At 49.1% G+C, this 27,143-nt stretch overlaps 2 protein-coding genes across 11 annotated transcripts in view; one reads left to right on the top strand and one right to left on the bottom strand.

The window, feature by feature from the left end:
* Positions 1–11,737, top strand: part of LOC146753048 (maestro heat-like repeat-containing protein family member 7) — a 36,993-nt gene extending 25,256 nt beyond the window's left edge. Inside the window, exons 2-19 of the mRNA XM_085531076.1 lie at positions 6,358–6,437; positions 6,564–6,681; positions 6,797–6,883; positions 7,013–7,571; positions 7,648–7,754; positions 7,975–8,124; positions 8,270–8,424; positions 8,527–8,674; positions 8,894–9,072; positions 9,156–9,293; positions 9,455–9,569; positions 9,713–9,850; positions 10,065–10,241; positions 10,547–10,702; positions 10,883–10,984; positions 11,073–11,181; positions 11,274–11,333; positions 11,448–11,737. Of these exons, the coding sequence (XP_085387202.1) occupies positions 6,358–6,437; positions 6,564–6,681; positions 6,797–6,883; positions 7,013–7,571; positions 7,648–7,754; positions 7,975–8,124; positions 8,270–8,424; positions 8,527–8,674; positions 8,894–9,072; positions 9,156–9,293; positions 9,455–9,569; positions 9,713–9,850; positions 10,065–10,241; positions 10,547–10,702; positions 10,883–10,984; positions 11,073–11,181; positions 11,274–11,333; positions 11,448–11,617 (2,748 nt within the window). The 3' untranslated portion in view covers positions 11,618–11,737. The remainder of the gene's footprint in view (positions 1–6,357; positions 6,438–6,563; positions 6,682–6,796; positions 6,884–7,012; positions 7,572–7,647; positions 7,755–7,974; positions 8,125–8,269; positions 8,425–8,526; positions 8,675–8,893; positions 9,073–9,155; positions 9,294–9,454; positions 9,570–9,712; positions 9,851–10,064; positions 10,242–10,546; positions 10,703–10,882; positions 10,985–11,072; positions 11,182–11,273; positions 11,334–11,447) is intronic.
* Positions 11,738–12,622: 885 nt separating this feature from the next.
* Positions 12,623–22,073, bottom strand: LOC146753047 (man(5)GlcNAc(2)-PP-dolichol translocation protein RFT1-like). Of its 10 annotated transcripts, XM_085531229.1 has the most exons (13): positions 21,975–22,073; positions 21,772–21,857; positions 21,546–21,662; positions 20,969–21,158; positions 20,242–20,343; positions 19,663–19,797; positions 18,891–18,969; positions 18,570–18,620; positions 17,702–17,832; positions 16,435–16,579; positions 15,717–15,822; positions 14,392–14,641; positions 13,581–13,940 (listed from the first exon to the last, which is right to left on the bottom strand). In XM_085531229.1, exons 1-13 carry the CDS (start codon positions 22,035–22,037, stop codon positions 13,776–13,778), a joined length of 1,620 nt encoding a protein of 539 aa, XP_085387355.1. In that variant the 5' UTR covers positions 22,038–22,073; the 3' UTR covers positions 13,581–13,775. The 10 variants fall into 10 exon arrangements, with proteins under 10 accessions (XP_085387353.1, XP_085387354.1, XP_085387355.1 ...); XM_085531227.1 differs by lacking the exon at positions 13,581–13,940 and adding an exon at positions 12,623–12,693 and having other exon boundaries at positions 18,570–18,969; XM_085531228.1 differs by lacking the exon at positions 13,581–13,940 and adding an exon at positions 12,695–13,573 and having other exon boundaries at positions 18,570–18,969.
* Positions 22,074–27,143: the final 5,070 nt, after the last annotated feature.

Below are 27,143 nucleotides of genomic sequence, written 5' to 3'. Positions count from 1 at the left end.
GCATTGTGACGCCACAAAGGGGCGTTATGATGTCACAAAGGAGCATTATGACATCACAAAGGGGTGTTACCATCACCCTGCGCCCAACTTCTCTCTCCCTCCTATTGGCTCCCTCTCCCACCAATCCCCGATCTCCCCTCCCCTTAGGCATTGAATTCTCTTCTCACTACCTCCTCCCATTCCTTCCCTAGGAACAGAAACCATTCAGATTCTACAGCAAACTACAGCATCTGCACTGCAAGAGCTCACTGAACCACCTGCAACAGTGAAACATGGTTTTGGAGAGTGGGTTTGAAAACACACCTTTAGACAGCTGTCTCCCTGTAGCCAAAAGGAAACCAAGCAGCAAAAGAAGAGTCCAGCCTGAAACATGCCCATGCTACTAGCCCAGGTTTTTCACAGTCAATGCAGAATCCATCCTGTTCATGAGGTGACAAATCACCAGTGGGTCTCCCCTTGCTCCACCCCTTCTCCTTCAAAGCCAGAAAAAGAAAGAAAAAACAAGCAGAAGAAACCCAGACGTACCTTTCCACACACAGAGCAGAAAGTGGAACAGCAGTTGGTCTCCTTCCTGAGACATGGTGGGGAGCATCCCAGAGGAAGCCCAAGTTCTTTGCTTCTCTCCACAGGGACTTCAAGCACTCTTGGCAAGAGCTGCTTAGGTTCTTTCTTCAACTGCTTCCAGCACCAGAATCTCCTTTGGAAAAGGATCCCTAAAGAAAGAATCAGCAAATGAAAAAGAATGAGCAATAACCACTTTCCCAGTTTTCTTCTGACATGCAATTTAGACTCTCAACTCTGGCAGGGTCTTAAAATCAGCTGGTTACAAGAACTGTCCCACAATATATCCAGCTTCTGTACAGCTGCCGTTATTTCTGACAGCGAGTGTAATCACAGAATCATAGAATGGCCCGGGTTGGAAGGGACCTCAAGGATCATGAAGATCAATCACCTCCCTGTCCCTGCTGGCCATCCCCTCTTCTGATGGAGCCCAGGGGACCATTTGCTCTCTGAGCTGCAAGAGCACGCTGATGGCTCACGTTCTGTTTTTCATCCACCAGGACCCCCAGGTCCTTCTCTGCGGGGCTTCTCTTAAGGACTGCTCCTCCCAGGCTGTAGAAATGCCTGGGATTCCTCCAGCCCAAGTGCAAAACTTGCACTTTGCTGTGTTCCACCTCATTAGATTCACCTAGGCCAACCTCTCAGTTGAGCTCCCTCTGAATGGCATCCCTTCCTTCAACTGCATCAGCCGCACCACTCAGCAAACAGCAGAGGGTGCACTCCATTGCATCATTGGTGTCACTGATAACCATGTAAAAAAGCACTGGTCCCAAGAACTGGTCCTGAACACCTCCAGGGATCCCACCACCTCCCCGGGCAGCCTGTGCCAGTTAATTCTGTGGGCAGAACTGCCAGTATGAAATATTATGCTATCGTGACAAAGAAAGAGAAGAAAAGCAAAATTAAGACTAGCTGACAAGCCTTGGCAGGGTGTTCTGCTCTCCTTAAATTTATACCCATTATTCAATTCTCTTTGGAGCTGTCTCCATGCCTCTCTGGAGTTTGTTCTTTGAGAAGAAGCAATTAAGTAAGCTCTCCAATGCCAAAGTGCATACACTACTCTAGAGCTTTCTCGTCTCTCCATGGATCAACAAGGGTGACAAGCCAGCAGAATATGATAAAGAGCCTCATGCATACTCAGTGTAAAAAAAAAAAAAAGGCAATTGTTGCTGGGAAGAAGGTGCATTTGCATTTGTGTCATCTGCAGAGGGTACTGCAGAAATGGAAAGTCTTCCACTGGAGCAAACAAAGGGCTCTCATTTATTGCAATCAAGGCCCAGCGTGTGGATCTCAGAGATCAGACCTACACCCTGCAGCAAAACAGAGACCTGCGTGGGAAAGTTCAGTTTCTCTCTACATCTGTGCAAGAAAAAGCCCACCATGGAATGACAGCTAAGGAAACATCCCTGTGACTCTTCACAGGTCTCTTCTACACTTGGGATCACTGCTACAAAAAGAGCTGTTGACATCATCTCTCGTGGCCACCCTGAGAGAAGAGCAGGAAGGCTGGGATGCTCTTTTTCCTATCTTTCCCTTGATATCCTCTATATCTTAGGGACGAATCACAGGACAGAATGGCTCTACAAAGCAGATTGGCCAGTTCAAGTCAAAACAGCCACTGAAAACACCCCAGATGCTGTCTGACAACAGCTGGACTGTCGGGGAGTCAGGTGAATGCAGTCTGCTGGCCCTGGGCAGGAAGAGGACAGCCCAGACTGTCACATACCTTTCACTGAAAGCTGATAGAGCATTTTATCCCCCTCACACATGCACTGACAACTTCCAGCATCATCCATTGAGACGCTGTGAATTTTCAGGGTGTGTTTCTTCCCCACAATTTGCAGTTCATAATTTTCACTGGCCTTGAGCTCCTTCCCATCCTTCATCCACTCCACAGTAGCGCCTGTGTCTGAAAGCTCAGCCTGCAATTTGGCTTCCTCACGCAGCCGAGCGGAGATCTTTTCTACGTCTTTGCTCTTATTGGTAAATCTCACTGCAGCACCTGTCAGGAGCAAAGGCCTCGTTATTTCAATTTAGATCAGGCTAACGTGGTCAATGTTTCCTGCAACATCTCTGAAAAAGTATCACCTTCTGTTCCTGCACTCATCATTGTGTCACTGCTGAGCAATTCAAGATATTTCATTTGGTCTTCTTGCCGGATTTACTAAGTAAAAATCAACCAAACATCTCCTTCTACTGATTAAGAATGCTCTAAACATGCTTCTGCAGAGGTTTCCACCCAATGACAAACAGGTCCTCCCATAATGAATGTTTATTTGTTCTATTTGGTCATGCAAAGCTGATTGATACAGATATTATTGGAATGATTGCTCCCCTACTTCTAAACTATTCCAGTGCAATCAGAAAGGCTGTCTGAACCTGGAGCTGAAAGTACTGCTCTATGGTGATGCAGTGGTAAACCTGCTGACTGAATGCACTGGTCAATACCTGTGAACTGCAGACATTCATCAGCTGGCATGAAGCAATCTGGTTCAGATACCAAGCAGCTGGGTAGATTGGCTTACCCTACACTCAGTGCTATCATGTTTAGGTCATTACCAGGACTCACGTCAGTCCATGGGATGCAATTTCAGGTATTTGGTACAGGCAGTGAATGCCTGCAGCCCCAGTTCTAATCAACAGATCACAGCAACTATGCCTTGACTGGAAGAGGAAAGGAGAAGGATCAAAGCAAATACCTCTCACTCCCATCTTGGTGCTGACATCAACATTTTGGGCAACAAATTTCACTTCTGCTCCATCATCGTTCTTGGTGATGTTCTTTATCATTAGGCTGTGAGTAGTTTGGGTTCTCTTGATGATGCAGGTCTCACTTTCTTGTAAGACTTTACCATAGAGGTACCAAGTGCTGCAACACGTTGTTATAAGGTCAATAGTAAACATGGCATCCCCTCCAGGTACAGCTTCACCAGTTGTTAGTGGGGATTTCACAGCCAGGACTGGTTCTGAGGAAGAACAACATGTATGTCTTAATGCTCTTTAGATGCAAGTCTTGTATCTCATTTAGAGATGGAAGTTTAAATCATAGGTACATTTCTACTTCTCCTTTTGCATGAGTGCTGGAAGAAGCACTTCTATGCTTAAGATCTGTTACAGAAAGTTCTGCCTCTTGCACATGTGAGATATCAAAAGATAAGGATATTCATGTCTCTGTCACAGAAACAGAACTTGTATCACTTTAGTGGTAGCTGGAGGTTGATAGGAGAACTAGGAAGAAGGGAAAGCCTTTGGTGTGTTAATGCACTACTATCCTTAAAGTCAAAGGAAACATCTTTAGGGAACCAACACAGCTGCTCAGCTCACACTGACCCATTTCCATTGGGGTTTTTGTGCTTACCAAGGTGCACGCTCCCTGGGAATTCCAGAGACGGGCTCTGTCCATGTGCATTGACTGCAGACACTCGGAACAGATCATCAGCCTCTTCAGACAGATTGCTCACCGTGAACTCTGGGACGGGGACATGAGACTCGTGGCACCTCACCCACGTGAAGCCAGTTAGTTTATTGCCTTCCACAATGTAGCCATCGATTGGAATGGGGGTTGCATCTTCGGAGGGGACCATGCCAGCGTCACTGAGGTTTCTGTTTTATTTTTCACCACGGGGTCAGCTGGGGGCTGGGTGGGAGGTTTTCTGGGAGCTGAACAGAAATAAATACAGAAATATTAGCATAAGGTCATTTAGGCTGGAAAAGGCCTTCAAGATCAGCAGACTCAACTTTCAGCATGACCTACTGAGTCCCACCATTAACTACTGTGGTACCTGAGGACATACATGACAAGCTTATTCCTGCAGGTATTTGCAGAGTGAATATATTCACCCTCTGGTTGCTTTGGAACATTTTAGAGGTTAAAATCCCATCAGACTTTTTCACCGTGTGCAGCCACTGATACAGGCAGGAAGCTGGGAATTACCTGATGGGCTCTAGTTACAGACTACTGACACAGTAAAGGATTGAGTTCATTTCATTTTGGCCATCAGAAAGTTTGGTGTCTGGTTTCAGTCACCCATCTAGACTCCAATTATCATCATATGGAGAACAGTGCATTTAGGAGAACTCATCTCATCTTAATAAACCTGAATGAAATCACAGAATCATAGGATCACGGGAGGGCTTGGGTTGGAAGAAACCTTCAAGATCATCCAGTTCTAAACACCCTGCCATGGGCTGGCTGCCCACTAACCAGCTCAGGCTGCCCATCACCCATCCAACCTCGCCTTCAACACCAAGGACAGGCATCCACAGCTTCTCTGGGCAGCCTGAAATGGAAGCAATGAGCCACATGTTGAAGATACTCAAACATTCATGACTGTAGAGAGAGCCAAATACTCCATACATATTGCCTGCCTGGTCAATGGTATTAAAATGCCAACAACAGACTCATCCAGCTCATTGAAAATGGTGTGAACATGGCGTACAGATTCTTCCAGCAGCTAGTTAGATCTGCAAAGTGTAAAAATAGGAAATCTCAATGCGATACAATTTTCCCTCATAACATAAATAGACACATAACTGTTTTGGGGTGCACTGTTACCAGCCTGTCAGTTGCTGTTGGTCAGTGCTAGATGCCAAAGGTCCCACTAACACAGCATGAAGCCGAAAGCTAGACGCTGGAATCAGGTCTCCTGACCTTACCATCAGAAATTGAGATGTCATATTTTGCTCAGAGGTGCCTGCTTGTAGGAGGGACAGCTTCCGAGCTTTTTCTGCTCCAGGAACCAGCTCGAGCTTCAGAATTTAAACAGCAGTCAGAAATTAAACTGAGCTTTGTCACCTCCATCAAACAGAAGGAGTGGTTGGGTGGTACAGCTTTCCAAATAACTTAGAAACTGTCACAACAATCAGATGCCTACCTTTTCTTTTTGAACTTGTTAATACATAGAGCTTAATAGCATCAGAATGCCCCAAGCACTTCAGATAACACGACAGCTGTAAACCCTTCTTTAAGGATTCCTTTGTTTAACCACTGAGTAACTGTAATTCAGTAGTGCTGCTGGGAGAAGGGAAGTCCTAATCTTCCCAGATGGTGAATAGAGCTGATGTTCACATGCAGACTGGTGCTGCAGCACAGCCAGAAACCACTCATTTGGGAAACACAGCACCAAGAAAATAATGGGAATAGCTTCATAAAATCAGGCAGCTTCACCCAAATTTCATGTCAGGTCCATTATTCTTCCTATTTTCAGGAAGAAAGGTTTTCCCTTATTCTTGTAGTTTTATTTTCTTTTCCTTTCATGCAAGCAGCTTTGTAGCTTACAAATTGTTTTCTAATCACCTCCTGGTGTGGACAAATCACACAGGTTTGACTCCATGTTTTACATAGTTACCATTTTATCTTTGTTCCAGTATGGAACTGTACAGTCATAGAATGGCCTGGGTTGAAAAGCATCTCAAAGATCATCCAGTTCCAACCCCCTGCTATGTGCAGGGTCGCCAACCACCAGACCAGGCTGCCCAGAGCCACATCCAGCCTGCCTTTGAATGCCTGCAGGGATGGAGCACTGCAGGGCTGGGCTGAGGGCACAGCCCATCCACTGCAGGGTCACTGGGGAGCCCTGAACGAGGGCCAGGACTGGGGGCCTGGATGGGGTGCTTGGGCTCTGCACACCAAGCAGGGCACACTGCACCATCCCATCCCATCCCATCCCATCCCATCCCATCCCATCCCATCCCATCCCATCCCATCCCATCCCATCCCATCCATCGCATCCCATCCCATCCCATCCCATCCCATCCCATCCCATCCCATCCCATCCCATCCCGCTGTGCCCACAGGCGCTGCTGCAGGAGGAGCCCACCGAGCACCTGGACACGGAGCTCCGGCAGCAGGCCATGAGCACCATCGCCGCCATGAGGTACTGCCCCAGCACGGCTTTGCCAGCGTGGAGGCATTGGTCCCAGCCGGGGCCCTGAGCGGGACAGGCTGCAGGGCACAGGGTGCTGAGCGGAGCATCACACCTCTGCCCTCTCTCCCCTCGCAGTGGAGCATGGCTGCTTCCAGAGGAGAAGAACGGTCTCCTGCGTGCCTGCCTCGGCAGTGTCCTCCACCTCCCTCGCTACGAGGACGACGCGGACCTGGATGCGGCACTCTACGTGGAGGTGCGCATCAGCTGAGCCCTGGGGACGCTTCCTGGGCACCAGCACCCGGGATGCCCCTCTGCTGCCAGCAGGACGCAGCAGGGCAGGCCGCCCTGACCCCTGTCCTCCTTTGCAGACCATGGAAGCCCTGCACCACCTGCTGCAGGTGCTGGTGAGCAGCGCTGGCCGCTTTGTCCTCGTGGAGCTGCAGAACATCATGGAGGTTTGGATGTGGCAATGCTGGGGTTTGCGGGGATGGTTCAAGGCCACAAAGGAGGGATCCACACGAGGTCCCCCCAGGGCCTGCTGCGGGCAGGGGGTGCTGGCCCAAAACTAGCCCGTGTGGTGTTAGAGGGATGGGTGGGGAGCAGCGGGAAGATGGCAGGGCTGCAGCAGGACAGGGACGCAACCACCCACCCCGCTGCAGCTGGGGAGCAAGGGGAAGGACGAGTGCCCCGTGCTGTGGGCACAACAGCAACTTTTCTCTCCACAGCTCCTGCTGCCCTTCACCACGTGCCAGCTGGCGGCCGTGGAGGAGAGGGCTGTGGTGTGCATTGCAAGGCTGCTCGCCTTCAGCAACACCTGCGTCTTGCCTGAGGTAGGGAGTCCCGGCGCGCTCAGCTCTGGGACCACATCCTGGCTCCCCAGCCAGAGCCCACCTGTGTCCAGGCTTGCACAGAGCCTGGGCTGGGCCCTGCTGCCCACTCAGCCGTGCTGCCTCTCTCCCCAGCTGTGCACCTGCTTCGTTGGAACCGCGGTGTTCCAGCACAAGTGCCAGGAGAACCAACGCTTCCCCGTGCTGGGAAAGCTGGTCGGACACCTCATCCTGTCCTGCACTTCCACGGATGACAGGACCAGAGATGAGGCGATTAATGCTGTTCATCAGCTTTTCATCTTCATCGCTGCCCCAAGTGAGAGGAGTTGTGTTGGGCTAGGTCCCTCCAGATGCCCAGACCCCTCACTGACACCGTGTGTGCTCCTGTCCAGGACTGCCATGGCAACCGGAGGAGCGCACAGTACCACAGCTCTGGGACAGCCAAACTTCGCTCCACCAGGAGGTTTCCCGTGAGGACAGAGCCAGAAATATCTTCGAGGTACAAAGAGCAAACCCTGAGCCCACAGGAGAACCCAGGCCTGCAGTGTCAGGAAGAGTGCACGCACTGTCCCCGAGCAGCCCTGGTGCCTTTGGGGCCCTCACGCTTCATATCCCTGGCATCACCCAGCACAGCCTCTGCTCCCAGTTCTCCTGGGACACCTGCACAGCTGAGCAGCCAAGCAGAGGATAAGTCATCCCTCCTCTCCTCCCTCCCACAGGTCCTTCTGAAATACCTCCTGTACCCTGAAAAGGTCAACATTTTACTCACAGCCATTGAGAGCATGAAAGCACCGAGCCTCCACAGCACCCAGCTGGCTGCCCACATGGTGGATGTGCTCGCAGGAGAGGCTCGCTTCCCTCCACAGCAGGTGGGAACCTGCTGCTGCCTCCGCTCCAGCCCTGGGGGCTCTGCTCCATCCCTGGCACTGCGCTTGGCCGGCAGGCAGCAGTGGGGATGGCAGCAGGGCCCTGCTCTGGTGCCATCCCATTCTCACCCATGCTCCCCCCCTCCAGGTGCAAAAGATTGTGAAGGCGATCCACAGCAGCCTGCCTTCCATCAAAGCCAAGCCAGCTCTTGAAAGCCTGAGCAGGGCCTTGCTTGTGCTGGCCAGCAAATTCCCAAAGGAGATGGTCAGCAGCCTGCTGGTCTGCTCTCTCACCTGCTCCAGGTATGGGGCCACAGCCCTCAGGGCTCCTCTCCCCCCCCCTCCCCACCCCACGGCCGTCAGCCAGGCAGGAGCAGCCACGCTGACAGCCCTGGGGACCTGCAGAGTTGCTGTCACCATGTGGAGGGAAATGCTCTCGGAGTCTTCAACCGTGAAGACGGTGCTGCAGGAGGTGTTCCAAGTGCTCATAAACCACACTCTGCAGCACACCTCCCCATTCATCAAGGAGAGGCCACGTGTCCTTGCCCTGGCCGTGAGTTCCTCATTCACCCAGCTGAACCCCAGCTGAGTCCCCACTCCCCTTCCCTGTCCACCCCCGAGCCTTCTTCCTGCCCTGGGATGCATCCATAGACCTGCCTGGGGCTCTGGGGGTCTCCCTCCCCCCCCCTCCCTTTCTCCATCCCTACACTTCTAGAGACGGGGTGGAAACCCAGGGGACAGGGCAAGAATCATATCCGGGTGCTTTCTGCAGGCAGCAAGGATCCTACCAGAGATACTCCAGCTGCCTCTGGTCCTCAAGGAGGCTGAAGCCATCTTCCCCCAGCTCTTCCCAGCCCTTCTCCTGCAAGTGTCCTTCACCACGGAGCTGACGCTGCAGGAGGTGGAAATCTTCTGGGAGGGGCAACAGCAGCACCAGCTCACTCCCATCAGGTGCCACATCCCCGTCCCCCTGCTGCACCCAGGGACCCGGTGCTGGGGCTCCTGATGTGACTCACACCCTTCTCCACCTGCAGGTCCGCGGTGCAGTCCTTGAAGGTGCTGCTCTGCAGCGTGGGCCTCCAGAAGCAGATGGAGGCCATCCAGGAGCAGGGGGGCTGGGACGCGCTTCTCAGCACTGTGACCCACCTCCAGGGTGTGCAGGTGGTGGCCAGGTGGGAGCCCTTCCTTGTGGTGTCACGGGGGTCCCCAGTTCTCAGCCAAACTGCAGCCACAGCACCAGAGCCTGTGGCCCCTGCAGCAGTGGCAAGAGGGCTGCACAGCCAGAGCTGCGTCTGCCTGGTTCAGGGCTCACGGTGCCTTCTTATCCCTGCAGGGTGATGAGGGAACTGCCTGCTGCTCTGCGTGACCCCATCTTCCAGCAGCTGGTTGAGCTGCTCAGCACCAACTTCTACTCCTGGGATATGGTGGCCATGGTCTTCCTCGTTGAGGTGAGCAACAGCTGCAGAAGCAGAGAACACTGGAGGCTGCAAGGCCACTGGCAGCACGAGCCCTGCTGCCTCCCTCGGGGCCTGCTGTCTTTCCCCAAGCTGACTGTTAGATCCAGCACTAAGAGCCACGTGTGTTGTTGCAGATGCTGGAATGCATGGACCTCAGCAAAGAGCTGCACCGCATCATAGGAATCTTTGCCCACTATCTGCAGAGCAAGAGGGTGGGCATGCAGCAGCTGGTGCTCAGGGGCATCCTGCAGCTCAGCAAGAGGCAGGACACGGTGAGCAGGGGTGGCCAGGAATGCCACAGGTTGGGCTGGGCCTGCCATGGGGCTGTAGCGGGGCCATGTACAACTCGGCAACTCTTCAGGCAGTGAGGAGCTGGTGCGCTCTGCCCACCCCATCACTGCCTGCTATTCAGGGCTGGTACTGGAGTAGCCTTGCCCTCATTACGCTTGCTGCCGTACCTAAAGGATGGGGTGTTTTTCCCCACAGGCAAGGACAATGATCATCTTCCTGCCGTGCATCATGGAGCAGCTGCAGGATGCAGATAGTGACATCCGTGCCACGGCCCTACCAATATTCAGCAACCTGCTGCACCTCCTGAAGGAGGTTAAGCTCAGCGTCATGGCTCTGGAGCTGGCTGGCAAGCTCCCAGCTCTGCTTAACGATGTAAGGATGATAGGGAGTCCAGCACACGAGGGATGTGGCTGCCAGCCCAGCGTGCCCATGCCTGCTGCCTTGTGACAGCGCACCAGGGGACTTTCCTGGCCGCTCACCAGGTTCAGGCACTGCGTGGTCCTGGGCAGACTTTCCGCTGGGCAGAGCTTGCACACTTTGGAGCAGTTCTGAGGGCATCCTCAAGATCTGCATCCTCTCAGCTCGGAGATTTTGCCCCCACTTCACTGGTGGTGCTGTCCCTGCTTGCCATGGACTTGGAGCTGCTGACACAGATGTCCTTCCTTCCTCCTCCACAGGAGTCCGGCACGGTGCGTCAGCTCTCCATCGACTTCTTCCTCAAAACGCTGAGCTTTGTGGAGGGCCAAGAAAAGAGGAAGATGCAGAAGACGGTGTGCAGGAACCTGATCCTGCTGTATCTACACCTGCACGATGAGGAAGAGAACGTGTCCAAGGTGGGAATCAGGTTCATCTGGGGGAGGGTGATGCTGCTCCCGTGGTGCCCCCCATACATCAAGAGTACTGCAGCCCACAGCAGCATCAGCCCCTGCTGCTGCATCCTCCCTGCAGAGGGGCTCTGGGGACACGGGCTCTGCGGCTGCTCGGGCTGCGGTGCTATCTCAGCTCTTTGGCAGGCCTCCCAGAAAGCCCTCCTTGGTGCTGCACGGTTCCTGCGCTGGAGGAAGCTGGAGCACCTGGTGCAGACAGAGCAGTTCTGGCAGATCAGCGACTGCATGGTGTGTATGCGCAACAGTATGCCCATTCCCACACCCCAGGACAGGGTCGGGACCAGCCTGCACTGACCTCACATTCTTCCCTCTTCAGCTGACCAAGAGGAGGAGACAGAGTGCAGCGCAGGACTACCTGGGCGACTGCCTGCTCTACCTGCAGAGCCTGCAGGAAACCCTGCGACTGGAGGCCGTGAGGTTCATCGGTGAGCCACGAGGCTGAGCTTCCCCCATCCCCAGCCCTCCATGCTGCACCCACGGAACAGCGGGGGTCGCTGACGGGGCTTTGTGTTCGCAGGGCTCTTAGGGCGGCACATGAGGGATGAGCAGCGGGCTGACAGAGAGCACATCTACCAAAGTAAGCCAGGGAGTGGGATGTTGGGGCAGCCAGCAGGTGACATGCCTGTCCCTCGCTCCCTCCTGCCAGAGGGGAGAGCTGGGTCATCATGCCTCTCTGTTCCTCTTATCGCAGGCCTTCAGGGAATGAAGCATGACCCCAGTCCAGCTGTCGCTTCCTTGGCCCTTCAGACGCTGAAGATCCTGAAGGAAACGAGGCCACATCCACAAGGAGCCATTGGGCAGCTCTCCACCAGGCTCCGTGGCACATGGAGGAGGTGGCGCTCCTCCCGGGCAGACAGCTGAGCGCCCTGCAAAGCTCCCAGCATCTCCTGCCTGCTGCTCAGCCCCACTCCTCGGGCACATCACTTCCCTTTGCCCCATCGCCCGCACAAATTGTGCTTTTGGAAAGTAAATGGGAGTCGTTAGGACCGGCCCTAGTATCCAGTTTTCATAGTGACTGGGCCCGTGTGCTGCTTTGTAACCTGTTATACTGCAGATAACAGCGGAGCGACATAATGGGAGAATTTCTAGCATTTCCAATGCAGTCTCAGGAACTGCAATTATTAGGCATTATCCAGGTTATTATCCAGTGTGCTTCTATTTTATTAATAAATTGGATGTGAATCAAATAGGATCTAATGTTACCAATGCTGGAATCTATGGGAATAGGCATTTGATGTGTTAGTAATGCTGGTTACAATGCTGTTAGCCTACCAATGAGCCTTTTCTAAATTGGAGAAGACAAAACCTGGACAGAAATCTCGGGTGAAGGGGATGTTCCTGTATCATAGTGTGATCACTTCCTTTCAGCCCGCTCATCAGGATTTGTAAACTATGACCGTGCATCACTTGAGACAAAGCTGTTGGGTGCACCTGGGCTGGAGTCAGGGAGGTCACAAGTACCTGATGGGGGCGGTCACATGTACCGGTATATACTATTTGTTGCAAGGCATTAAATTCGTTCTTTTGGCATTACGCACTGTGTGTGAGTCTCATCTGTTCCCCATGTGCGGAGGCACGGTACTTTCACACGCAGCCTTGACTTGTCGCCGGATTTGGAGGCGACAGTTAAGAAAACATTTCTAACAGAACCAAACATTTCTAACGGTACCACAGTGATACCAGAAAGCATTTCACCCCGTCAGCTCTGTCCATTGGTACCAACTCCTCACTGCCATTGGAAGTGAAGATGCTTCTAGAGCTGTCTCAGGACCTGTGGAGTTTGCTATGTGATGACAGTGAAGTCTTCATGCTGTATGTCTCAGCACACTCGGCATTTCCTGCTCCACTCAAATCATGTGAAGGGAATGCTGGTTGTTACAACGTGCTGCTCGTATGCTCTGAAGTCACATCTTAGACCAGCAATACGACATGGCGCCCTTAGGAAACAAAATTCAATGCTTTATTGCTTCTGAGCATTGACATTTTCAATAAATTAAATCAACACAAAGGTTTATAACAAACACAAAAAGGAGCAACCAGATGAAAAACCTCGTTGTAAGAAAAAGCAGCATTTTTTTAATCCAAAAGCAAGAGATCCAACACGCACAAACCCAGAAGAAAATCTCATTCAACATACACAACGTTCCACTTTGCAGAAAGGCGAGACAAATCTGCTCATAACTGCACTGATCACCTCAGGTAGGAACAGAACAGCAGTGAAGTCAATGATATTTAACTCTACCTTCTGGAACTTGGACGTGACTGTAATTCACAGCTGTTGTTCGGCACTGCTCAAAAACCCACCACACTTCTGTCTAGAGAAAAGCTTCAGAGCATTTCTGACAAGCTAATCGATTCTCTCCTTACATGAATGATGCTGACAGAAGTAAACTCACACAGCCAGCTTGGACTTGGACACGCTGCATATTCCAGTAGCTTCCCTGCAAGTACCAGAACTGTCTGTTTAATGCTTCTCACTTCAGGGCACCGATAACTCAGGTTTTTCTGCGCTGCATTACGTTCCACTTTGGTACTGGTTTCGTGCTTGGTCCTCGCTCCAGTGTTTGCTTCAGGTTTTGGTTCTGGTTTTTGTTTTTCAACATCAAACCATTTCTTTGCTAACTTTTTCAACAGCCCACCATCCTCAATAAGGGTATTCTTAATTACATGTTAATTAAGACGTAAGCCATACAATGCCTTCATATATGTCTCCCTACCAGTAAGAATGGGAGCTCCCCACATTAATTCTGGCCATCAGTTCATGTCAGGCAGGTGCACTACAGACCTTCATCACCAACGAGGCTGTTGGAAGAAAAGCTAAGAAGGAATGATGCATGAAGAGAAAATTACTCGGCTCTCTTTCACTGTACAGAGTAGTTTAGTCAGCAACCACTTATACTGTCACTATCAATACTTCCAACAAACTCATGTGGAAACCTTTATCCAGGCAGACCCGTGCAAAGAATACAACCCTCCATAATTGCAGCCACGAACAAGAATTATTCTGCCCACGAGCATTTCATGTTCCTTTCTTCATATACTGGGAGAGGAACTGGCTTCTGACAAAGTGGACCAGCTTGGTCTCTGTGCAGAACATGGTAATGGTGGTAGCTGCAAAGCACAGCGCCCCAATGCTGATGTGAATCAGCCTTGACATCCAACCCTTATCGCAGCAGAAGAATGCCTAAAACAAAGGAAACCAGCAACTGAAGGAAAACCAGTTGGCACAAGGTAGGCCAGCTACATACATGATAGATGTTGTTGTTTTATTCCCCCTGCACTGCTTTTTTATTTTTTTAACCGAATCTTTAGTGACCATTTCTTTGCACTATCACCATCAATTACCAAGAACTAAGAATGTGGATATACAGATGGCCAGCAGAACTGTCTGACTCATTAGGTACACAGTTCTCTGCCACCTGGAGAAGGCAAGCAGGCACACATCTGAAGATCAATATAATTGCATGTCTTTGTTTCATTTTTAATAGATCTATACGCAGCCTTGCAAGATGTAATGGAAATCTCCAAGGCTATGGTTGTAAGCCTTTCCTGCTGATAATATTTCTTTCCTTCTGGTAATGAAGCCATCTGACAAACCTCCGCAGTGAAAGGAACATCCCGAGGCAGATACTTACCTCTGAATAAACAGTAATTCCTCCACTTATGACATAAGCGAGTATTAAAAACGGTGAGGGAAGCAAGCCTGTCAAAGGTCTGTAGGAGCTTTCCTTGAAGTACTCATAGATGTACTGGATGCTGTGAGCAATGCGAATACCCATATTAAAGCAGTTGGCAAGGATGAAGCCAACACTTCCGTGCCAGCGGGTCAAGAAATAAGAGATGCACAGGAACACGAAGGACAAGGCCAGCATAACAAAATTGTACCTAGGAAGAAGAAACAATATAAACAACATATGCAGTTGCACTATTTAATTACTAAACTCATTTTCAGAAGATAAAAATCCATTCGCTTTCTAAAACATGGGAGCAACAACTCCTGTCATCTGCTAACAGCCGGCAAGGCTGAGAAAAGAAATGCAGCACAAGAATGAAAAATACGTTGAGTAAACTAAACCAACAACTACTTTAAGTGAAGGAAATTCTATCCTACTATTCACCTGTGCATTCACTTCAGAAAACCTACTAACAATAATTAGCAGTATCAAACACTGAGGACTTTTTCCTTCTCTATTCGGTACTGAAGAACAATAACGCTCAATAGGGTGACACTTAGTCCTGCTCCAAACAGTGGCTTTAAAGAGAAGATCACACTTGGAAAGGGGGACAAAAGCAGTCCTTGCACATCTAAAAAGAATTGCTCAATTGCTAAACTGCTAAAAGAGGATCTCTTTTAATTAATGACCTAAAAAAAATAAAGGCCTAATTAATTTGGAACAGAGCTGTAATAGACAACAGCCACAGAAGTGAAACAAGTCCGATGGCAGCCATCAGGTTGCAGTGCCAACACACCACAACAGAGAACCAAGAAAACATCCAGGCTGCAAAACATCACAGGAAGTCATCTTGTCCAGAGCTCTCCTCAAGGCCGATAAACCACTGAACTCATGTCATCCCAAATGTGATCTATAGAAACTGTGACTGAGAAGTTTTAACAGCTGCAAGACTTTAAGGAGTTTAACATAACAGTCCACCTTAAAAACTGAAGCTTCTATTCACGTACATGTACAGAAAATAAGATTTCACATTAAATTACTTTCCCAGTTTGCTGTGTATTAAAAGCTAATAACCTTGTCAGTTCGGATCCTTTTTACCCAAAGGTTTAAACTAAAGCTTTTACATCGAGGTCTGCACACAGTCCTTAAAACGACTGCAAAAAGAAACTGCCTTCTCAGTAACAGAAAAGCATTTCCAAGCGAATATCCAAGCAGAACAATTGTTCCCCATTTGCATGCTTAACTCCATGCAAATCACACACAGATGCACTGGGGGTACTCCTCACCTGTCCACTTCTTCTTTGCACATCGAAGCAAACGTGAAACATTCTGTTACTCCATTGACAGCAAGAAATAGGACATACAACGAGTAGCACCGGAGAAGATCGGGACCTACAACAAAATAAAGACAGCAGCATTACAAGGATAAAGAGATCATTATTTCTTTTATAAAGCCACAGTTTCATACTCCACAACAGAAGCTGTAACATTATCACCGATGATAACAGCAACTTCTGTGTCCCTTTGAGAAGCTTCTGGTCTGGACATCTTGACAAGATGACAAACAGAATAAACAAAGCAAGGGGAACCCAAACACAAAATACAAGGCGGCAGCAGCTATTAATGTAACAGACAAGATCTCCTCCACAAAAGTGGTGGTTGTATTTATTGGGCCATAAGCTGGTACACGTGACACAAGTCAGGAAAAGCCAATGCTTTATCCTTCCTTCCTTGTAAACCTCCTAATATTGTTAAAACTACTGCTGGGCTACATTCCAGCCTCTGCAAGCATCCCTGCAGGTAACTTTGGGAGCTGTGGTGCTACAGTTGGAATATTCTAAATGCATGCATCTACAGGAGGGCAAAGCAATCAAATAATTCTACCAGAATGAGGCTACTTGAAGCTCCTTTTAACCTGAGCTGATTTTTTTCAGACAGAAAGCTGACCGAGCCAAGAGCTCAGAACAGAGCTGAGAAACAAAAAACACAGCTAAAGCTTTTTACCTGTTCCAGAACTGAGCATTGAACCTCCATAAATATCCAGAGCCAGCTGAGAAAAGGCACATCTAAAAACAGCAATGGTAAGGCCAATCAGAAGCACCAGCTTCAACAGCAGTTCTAACACATTCGAAGCCATAGCAACATCATCCTGGAGAAAAAAACAGAAACAAAACAACAAAACCCAGCAGTCAATTACACGAACTAGAACCAGCACAACTGCTGCTGTCACCAAGAGAAACTGTTCCAGGGGGAAAAAGTCCACTGGCACAATGCAAGGCACAGCCAAGACTATTTTTTGGTATTGACACACCTACACACTTGGTCCTGGCTTCCAGCTGTGCTCAGGTATTCTTATTCTCTTCCGTATTATATGCAGAACTCTCAACAAAGATCAGCCATTGACAGCTCTGTTTCAGGGCTTAAGGAAAGGGGCAAACAGCAGCCAGTAAATAGCAAAGAAAAGCACAGCATTTGCCCAGGGCCACAGCCTGAATCACCAAAAGGGCCACGTCTTCATTGTTACACTGGACTACAAGTTTCGCCACAGCATAAGGAGCCACTTGTGAGTTCTGTACATGGTAAGATGCAGCTGCCCACACCCCTCATGAGGAGTCAAACCTCCTGCCAGGTGCACGGGATAAGCCCACACACAAACACACCATGAACACTCCACGTCAAACACACACACAGGTACACCTCTGTCAGCCTACCATTAACGTGAGACACGACACTTGGCTGACTGGGACCTTCCTATCTGACCAAGAATTTCTTCTAGAGCATACAGAAACCTCTCCTTCATGTAACCATCGTTACTGCGCAAACAATCCCAAAGCTCAGCCAAAACACAGCTGTCTTCCTCTGGAAAGGGCACCCTCTGAAGCGCTCAATGCTTACCAGCCTGTTGTATTTTCAAGTCAGTCAAATATTGTCAAGTGCCACTTATTTGCTGGAAAGAGATTGAACCTACAGTAATTGCCTCAGCACAGCTGCACAGACATGGTGCACAAGCACCATGCTGTTGGAGTAGAGGATTTTAACTTCAATTACCAGACAATGCAGCATTATGTCATTGCACCTCGTAACTCCTACTTCGCTACCTTTTTATCCATTTGCTTTTTGTCCAGACTCCTTCGGCATGGTCTCCACTTCAAGTTTCTTTCCAAATATCTTTACACTCAGTAATTTAAACACACGTCAGTCACACTCCTGATACAATTGATCTCCAACAGAAGGTAAGCATTTCATGTGGAACCAATACTAACAAACGTACCTGCTTCTGATCCTTTACATTCTTCCCTCTTTCCAATACTTGAGCGAAAAAGACATAAAAACTCTCTTCAATAGGCAAAAAGATGAACCTGGCCACCAGCGACCCGAGATTATTCACGATATCATACACACCTTCACAAACAAAACACACCAACAAGCTGTCACTTTTTTTCTGGCACAAATTCCTATTCCACATTTCTGATAAACAAAGAGAGAACCAGTGGAACTTAATGCAGCATTAGAGCAAATCTAGCAATAGCCCCAGACACCCCCAGGCAGCCCCTTCAGTTCTTACTACAGAGGAAGATAAAAGATCCAGATGCAAGAGAATCAGCCTGTGGCGCAGCCAGTGCTGTCACCTGAACTGCTGCTGCCATTCATTACTCTGTAAGGACACTGCTTTTATGGAGCACATTCAGTTGGAGATGTGATGCTACAAACAACAGTGTTCCTGCTGTAACAGCTAACAGACTGCAAAGGAAGACAACAGGGCCAAGAAAATGAAGAGAAGGAACTGCAATGTATCAGATACTATGCTGCCTCCTTCCAAGTTTTTAAAACAGAAACAAGACGCACAGCAGAAGAGGCACAACTGCCAAGTTTTGATCCAAGGGAGAAGCATTCCTTAAATCCACGACCCTCGAACAAGTTGCTCTGGTTTTGTTTCTTGTTTTTTGGTGTGTGTTATATTTAATAACCATTTACCCATCATTCTCTGAAATGCACCTCAACGTCCCAGCGCCACTGAAATCCTCCAACATTTTCATGTTATTTTCAAATGGTTTCTAATATTTTCAGTATTTTCAGAAGCAGACAAAAAGGAGCAACTAGAAAATGATGTCATTGTTGCACAGCATCGCCACACTCACCCTGATCGCCAAAGTTTATCACATTCAGAAAAGTCATCACGTATCGCTCACCTGAAGTTGAAAACACAGAAGTAAGGACAAACCCCCACATCTCTCCCCGTGTGTGTCCAGGCCCTGCTAACAGGACGCATTCCAGAGACATGTCCAGCAGGACGGTACAGTTCTGATCCTCCACAAACCTTCCGTAACTGCACCTGGGTTGCCAACACCTGCTGGTGCCGCTCTGACCACCATCCCCTCCCAGCCTTCCCAGGCTCCTTGTCCATTTTGTGACCTGTATCCACTTTCCTTCCCCCAGCATTCCCACACATCGAGCCTCACCCTCTGTCAAAATCTGCTTCAGGAAGGACTGTTTGAAGAAGCTCCAAGTCAGCCATGCTTCCTTCCAGTTAAGGAAAGCCTGCAAAATCAAAGAAGCAGCGTCACCCTGGTCTGGCTGACTTTCTCCCTTGTGGAAAATCACCATCTTTGCAGATACACAAAGGAACTGCATAAGTTTTCTACAGAGTAAATCACTCAACAGTAACCAGAGAGGGGGAAAAGTTGTTTAGCAGACCAATATAACTCTGCCCCTCACAGTACTGTACATCTTTCAGTGCTCTTCAAAGCACTCCTGCAAGCCTCACAAGACAGAACTGCCTTCATGTCCTCAATCTCTCAGTCTCTTCCTCATCTTTGCCTTTTCATTTCTTTCTTTGCCCCATTTCCTTTTTGGAGGACATCAGAGATCTGAGTATCTGCAGGACGCTGTGCACCACCACGTTCTGTCTGAGGAGAAGTTGAAGTACCAGCTCTGTAAGACAACCCTGGATTCTCTTCTACCTGATACCAGCTCACTCCCTTTAACACTGTAAATGTTCCATCTCCAATCAACAGATGAGGCAGCCAACGAGGCCCAGAAACAAAGAGCTCCAGGTTCACTGTGGTTTTCTGACAAGGATTTGAATGCAACAACTGTGAATGGAATTTTATGCAACCATGCTTCCTAACCAGCCATGGTGTCCAGGAGCAGAAATAATCTCTCAGTCACTCCATCAACTCCAGTTTTCAAAGCGCTCTCGTCAAAGACTTAAGAATGAACTGTGTGACCCACCTTATCCGCCATCCAGTTAGGTAACAGGCCTTTCATTCTTGTAATCGGAAATGACTTCTTTGTTGCTTCAGGAGACCCCAAGAACTTTGCAAAACAAACCACATAGCACAGCACCAGAACACTGGTGTACAAAAGCTGGAAAGACAAGGAAGGAAAAAAACAAAGAATGAGTGAGAACTCAGTGAGAAGTGAAGGCAGTTCTTCCTCCTGTCAACTCTGAACCTAGCTGAAGGCGTTACTGTAACTCCCCTCCCCACACACAGAGTACTGTTGATTTAAATTCATTTTAATCAGCAGATCAGCATCACAGCCCTCTGCCCTCAAGAACAGCTAAAGCACACACAACGTAACAACCTTATTCACAAAATGTACCTTTAGGCACACAACAAAGGTGCCCATTAAACTGACTGGGCTCAACGCGCCAAGTAACGTCTATCACCAAAATCCTTCACATTTAAACCCTCACCTCGGAGGAACATTCTCTCACCTCCTCAGTGTTATCTAGCAGGTTAAATGTCACAGACAGCAGCAAAGAACATTTCAGAGCAAGAATTTATATACAGAATACAGGAAACTTACCTGAGCCAAGGAAAAAATGTGAAGGCCCCATTGCGGATAAAGGATGACTAAGATAACTGTCAAAGTGCATTTTGACACTATCGAAAGGCTTTCAGCAATTACCTTCAAGAAAGAGAAAATAGACAACGCTCATTTTTGCCAGCTTAACCACCTACAGGAAGGCAAAGCACTCCAGTTTCACACACACAACCCACAAAGGACCTGTAAGGCATTCACAGTCAGTGTGGCTACCACAGTTCTGCTGCTGCATTGACCACCTCACGCTGCAGCATCTCTGCACATTCTCAAGTCTTATAGGGCACTTTTCCCCCATCACACTGCCCCGCTCCCTTGTGTGGGACCCACATGGGAGTAAATCCTGCTTGGCACAATCGTGACCCCAGCTGCTGCATTTCACAGCCTCACACCGACAGTGAAAAGCAGAAGTGTGGAAGGCGTCTGTGCCTCCCTCTGAGCAACACTTGTGATTATACATTTAATGAGCATTAGAGAGGTAACTTCTAAACAAATTAACTTCCTTTTTTAAACAGGAGCAAATTAACGTTACAAATACATTATGACTACATCGTACAGCACGAAGCAACCCATAGCTTCATTTGTTTTTTAAGCACCCCTGAACATGCACAGATCCAGTTCAGGAATCTGGTCTTCATTTCCATTACATCACTTTTTCAGCACGAAGTTTCTCCGTCCCACACAGCCCTATGCTCACAGCTTCCCTACTAACCTTAAGCCTTACAAACAGGTGAGCCTGGGCTAAAACCCAGAATGGCTCCCCTAGAAGCTCAACAACTGCAGAGAGGCCAAACGCCACCACGCCAGCCTGATAGTGAGGAACCACGGATGGATCCGGAACTTCAAGTACGTGCAGCCAGACGAAGCCCAGGAAAACAGACCAGAAGACACCAAGAGGGACTCTAAAAAGTTAATGTAAAAACAGTCAGGTTTCCTTCAGCAGAAAAAAGAACAAGAGAAAATCTGATTCAAATTTCCCACGCTGCTGTACTTTACGTATGTCGAAAGAGATCAGACAAACTCATTGCTATTGTAGCTACAAGTTTTGGTGTAAAACCTGTCAGTGCGAGCTACTACTTGCAGCTATGAGTCTGATAGCCCCAATGTAACTGTTACAGTGAGCCTTCCAGGCAACGGCAGTGGAGTCAGCAGAAGAAAACATGCACGGCATGCAGTGCAGACACGGGCTGCAGACACCGGCCGCCTCGTGCAGGTCCCGCTGCAGGACCCGCCGCCTCCTCCAGCCGGAACCAGGAGTGAGCTCTAAAGCAAAGCGGAGCCGCTCTCACGTCAGCCACAGCAGGTTGATGGTCGCGGCCCAGCTCCGCTCCGCGCCGCCGCTCAAGCAGGCCCTGCGGAACGCCTCCCTGGCCAGGAACACCGCGGTGGAATAGAGCAGCGTCAGCCTGCGGGAGACACGACGGGACACGGGGTCGGCCCCGCTCCGTGCCAAGGAAACCCGGCCACCAGAGGCGGTTCCCGGCGGCTCCCATTGCCGGGGCAGCGCGGCGTCACCTCACGCTGACGACGCCGAGGAGCTCCCTGGACAGGTAGCGCAGCGTCAGCGTGTTCAGCCCGAAGGTGACCGCCCGGAACAGCACCTGCGGGGAACGGGGGAGGAAAGCGCTGCCGGGGGGCCGGGCCGGCTCCCGCGGGCGCCGCCCAGGAGGGCGAGGAGCGGGAGGAGGCGGGGCCAGGGGTCCCGGGTCGGCCCGCACCTGCAGCAGGGCGCTGGACGAGGCCAGGCGGGCGGTCTGACGGAGAGCACCGACGGCCGCCATGACACCGAGCGACCGGCCGGAAGGACGGCGTCGCGCCGCGATGACGTCACGAGGGGGCGGACGGCAGCAGAGCTGAACCCGACCCGTGTGGTTCCTGTCAGCAGGTGGCGGCGGGTGACCCAGCGGGGTGTGCAGCGATACAATGTACGGCCTCAGTGTGCGGGGAAATGGCAGCCAGAGGCGTCCAGCTCCACTTGTGAATGTGGATGGAGCACAAGCAGCGCGTGTGAGCGCAGTGATGTGGTGCATTGCAGCACTGGGGGCACGGACAGGAAAGAAAAGCCCCAGATCTGGCCATGCAGCTTTTAGCAGCGCCGCATTCGGCTCTTGTTCTTTGCTGGCCAAAACACGGAGCTGCTGGTAGTGACAGTGCTGAGACACGGCGCTTTGTAGCTGACACTGCTCCACACAACTGTGCTGTTGTGCTCTTTGCACCCGGTGCAGTTCCCATGGAAATAAACGGCAGGCATTACTTTTGGAGCAGCCCGTACAATACAACTTCACCACCTCATTTTATCTGTGCCTTATCATCCTACCTAAAATGTACGACTCTTTTCTGAGAATCCAATAGTAGTGAAGGTTCATCGTAAGAGACACTTCAGGAGTCACCTCAGGCTGTTCTAAGCGGTAGAACACTCCCATCGCATCCTGAGGAATGTGGAGAGGTTCAAAGAAGAGGCTCTGACCCCACGTCTGAGGCTAAACCAGCACTGACATCCTCCGTGCACACCATACTCCTAACATTCCATGTCTGATGTGGAGCAAACTCCTGTCCATCCGCACACAAAACCTGATGCGATCAATTATGCTGAAAGCACAATACAGAAAGCAAAAACCTGTTCTCTGTCTGTGGCGAACCTGAAATCTTTCCAACAGAAACAGAGCCCCACAGCATCCCTATGGGAGCAGCAAGGCACAAATGCCACTTCTGACTACTGCAGTGACACCATACCCCGAGCCTGTGACTTGAATCACTTCATCCTCTCACAAACATTACATTGGACAGAACGAAACCCCGTAATGTTGTCAGTAACGTTTCCGAAGGGTATATGCAGGTTCACTGCAGCCTAGGAGAGAGCTAGCCAGGAAACCATGAAGTCAGCCTTGCTTTTTTATTGAATTATGGCAGTTTTCCAGACCTTTGTGTGATTATTAAAACAAAAGAGAGAACTGTGGTGCTTAACAATGAGATCAGATCAGCGGTACAGAGAGTGGAATGTGTAATTTGCAACAGGGGAGGCCCAAAATCAGACTTGCCTTGTTAAACCATACAGATAAAAGGGTGAGCAGCCCTTTTCACTGTGCAACACTGGGTTTTTCAACCAAATCCATGTGAGGCTGCTATGAGCTTTGCGTGTCATTTTCTTGAAGCACATGACGACTCACCAATAAAAAGTGAACTCATTCAGTCTGCTGGCTGTTTTGCAGCCCAGGCTTACATTTGGTCCCTTTTTACCTCTGAGCCAAAGTCTAGCATCGTTAGCAAGAGGCCAAGCTAAGACATTTACTTACACGCAATACCATTTAACCACGTTAATAATGCAGGACATCAGGTGGTTCCAGCTGGGTAGTGCAGTGAAGACATATCAGCTATTTGCTCAGAACTGAACTGAGAAAACAGAACACTTCATCTTTGCTAACACCATCGTTACTGTCCGTGTTCTACACACAGAAGGTGTGCCCACGTGAAGAACACGCTCTGTGCTAACTGTGGGGCACAGCACACTCCTCGGTGGCTGCTCCTGCATTGCTGAAGGAAAGCAGTCTTTGTTAGCAGATCTTTTGCTTGGAAGACAAACCAAACAGTTACTTACACCAGAACACAGTAAAGCAAAAAGAATAATAAAGTTACTTGAAAAGTGATTGTGCAGAATGGACAAGGGAGAAATGCTCAATACTTGCAGAAGTAGAAAGAAAGGTCCTGAAAACAAGGGAGAATTCTGGCATCACTTATTTTAAAAGAATGGTGACTCAGTATTTAGAAAAGAGGTCAGCCACTGGATTTCACAACCACATGTGGAGAACACTACAGAGGAAACTGGATGGGTCTGCCAAAGCAGTCAGTGTAGGGCCGAGAGCTGCCTCCCCCACACACACCGAGGTGGATTCAAAACAAAAAAACACAGAACTCTCCTCTGCAACTATTTCTGAAGTGTTTGACCAGCAGGGTGCAAAAACCAGCAGCACTGAACTGCTACAGGGACCGAAATGTGCTGACATCACCAGAGCCAGGTGGGCAAATCCGAGACAGCTTCGTGTGTTACTGCCCATCCTGTACCCAGCTGTGCATAAATAGGAAATGTCAGTCTAACTATTCCAATGCAGTCTGTAAGGTGAACAGACAACATGTGGAAAAGAAGGACTTCCCAGTCTTCTCCTGGAAGTGAATGAGAGGAATTTTATGGACAACAAGGAAAGCATATTGATAGTCAGAATGCTTGTACAGCACATGCATGCTATAAACTGCACTGTATTCCACGATACTGTCTCATCCTTGTTGCTCTCCTCTGGTGTTTTCAGCCTGGGTAATGTCAACTGAAGCAGCACACCTTACAGCACACACCGACATAACTAAACACAAGTCACAAATAAGGGAGAAGTGGAGCAGATCATTCCTTTATAAGATTAAAAAACCATCCTGGGGATTTTCTTTGAAACTTATGCCATGCGGTTCCTGAACCTCCTTTTCATCCCAATGGTTCCCAAACACTTTGTCCTTCACAAGACCGTCTTCCCCCCCTGGGGAAAACACAGCATTTCCACTGCTCAAGTGGAACTTCACTGCTTCCACAGCTGGAAGGCACAGGACAGGAATTAAAGCACACTTCACTAAGTGAAACTGTTAACTGCATTTAGAGACTGAAATAATGCAGAAAGCCTAAAAGAATGAATGTCCTCTCCTTGCAGAAATGGATGGAGGTTTCAAGAACCAAAGCTCACCATCTGTCTCCCTTTCTGTCACTGAAAGAGCACGCCAGCTCCTTCATAGCATGCCTCTGATCCTCTCGTTTTCCAGGCAAAAACCTAAGAATGACTCTCACAGGACTCATTAAGGCTGCTCCCCCCTCCAAGCAAAGAGTAAGCACAAGTAGAACTCTGCACAGTGCTCCCAGGAGATGCATGGGAAGACATGTACTGAGGCAGCCAACGCAGCTACTTTCACCTCTCTGGGAAACAGACTGAAAAAGCTGAGGCTGAAAGGACAAATGATGTTTTCAGTTTACTGCTTTAACTTCTCAGCTAAACAGCAAGGATGAGCTGTCCACAACTACGAGCAGTTTTGCTAGTAATTCACATGGCCACTCACTGGAATGAGGGACGCGCTGCTTAGTGACTTGTGTATAGAAGCAGGGAGCACACACATGTCATACAGCACAGGGGTTTAACAGCCAGTATCCTTATGGTGCTTTTTGAAAGCAGCCAGGACAGTCAGGTCACAAAGATCACAGCAGTCTTGACTGACTGATCTTCACTCACAGAGGGGTTCTTGAGATCTTTCCTGTTGCATTATAAAACGATGAGCATCAGAGCTCACACGTACACCTGCACAGTGGAAAGTACCCAACGTTCATTGAAGTCATCCAGGATGCACGCAGCATTCAGAGATTCCTGGTCCTTTTACATACCCACAAAGCACTGTGTACTTCGAAGACAAGGAAGTGGTGTACAGACACACACCTGTGATTGCTTGGCCCCACTGATGCTGTTAGCAGCCAGGTTTGATCAGAGGCTGAGCAGTCAAAAACTCTTTCAGAATCTTATCCACCATCCTCTCTTCAGCTCCCCTGCTGGAGCTGTTTTCACATCCGTGAAAATCTATTAAACTCTAATGTTTGCTTTTGTAACAAAGTCCTCCAAGACTGCAAACAGCCTTCCTTTTCTCTCCCTTTTTACTGTTTAATAACTTGTACAGAAATAGCCATGCTGCAGATCTGACAAAAGCCAACCCACCACAAACCGTGAAACAAACATGCACATAAAAACTTGGGGCAGGGGAGGAAACCCTCCAAAAATCCACAACCTATTTGAGACTTTATAAAGACTCCTCCCAGCCTCACCATGGGGTGTTTGGCCTCAGCCCACCCCCCACAGAAAATATTCTCTTTTTTCCCCTTGTGAGAATACTGACAAATGTGGGTGGCAGCCTGGGGCTCTTCTCCTGGCTCACAGCATTGCCCAAACACACACAGCCCGCCTCCATGCTAAAGTAAATCTGCAGCATTAAAATATTTCTGCGTGCTGCATCTGTTCTCACCACCCACAGTCTTGCTCCTGCCTTGCTGCTCTTGCCTACTGGCGTGAGTATTCCAGCTTTAGATAGAACTGTTTTAGGGATACAGGCCAAGAAGGTTAACGACAGTTAGCTTTTGTTGTTTGGGTTGAATATGGTTAAAATCTGTGCCCACACCCAGTATTAATAAACAGGCTCAGTCCGTGGCAGTGGACAGGTTCATCCCTGCAGAAGAGAACTGCCAAGTGAGTGCCAGCAACTACTCCAAGTCTGTGCAGCACCGCCTGCAGAAAGTGCTCTGTACTCTTCCTTACTGACGTTCTTGGGTTGGATGTCTTTGGGAAAGCTGCCTGTTTTCTGTGCTAGGATGACCGAAATCAAGCAGCTTTCGACTTCCAAATCCATCCACAGTCCAACTAAATCTTGACAATGAGAAGTCCCTGTTCTATAGCTCTACTACATGGACACTCAGCTGCTGGTCCAAACGTGGCACTCTGAAATTATGCAGGTTCTCAAGCAGCTCTACAATTACTGGAAAGTTAATTCCAGAACTGCTGCAGTGAATTGTTTTTAGCAGCTATTAACCTATGTAAATGTCCATCTGTTCTGATTCCTTTCCACTGCTGAGTGTCCAGTGTCTGTTTTGTGATTTGAAGGTGACTGAACGTTACAGTCAGCTGTGAACAGGAAAGGTAACGGGTCACTAAAGCACACAGAAAGTCAGCATCGTTTGTAAGGTGGAAATGAAAAACCATAGTCTTCATTCTGATAGTCCCTCTCACTACCAGCCTTTATTACTGTTGAAATGAGAAAATCAGACTAGAGGGAAAGTTGTAATTAATGGAGTGGAATTAATCCAGGTCACTCTATTACTC

The sequence above is a fragment of the Coturnix japonica genome, unplaced genomic scaffold (assembly GCF_054131305.1).
Source record: "Coturnix japonica strain WE unplaced genomic scaffold, WE-NBRP24 Scf040, whole genome shotgun sequence".
Lineage (NCBI taxonomy): Eukaryota > Metazoa > Chordata > Aves > Galliformes > Phasianidae > Coturnix > Coturnix japonica.
This window is presented reverse-complemented; position numbering and strand designations above follow the sequence as displayed.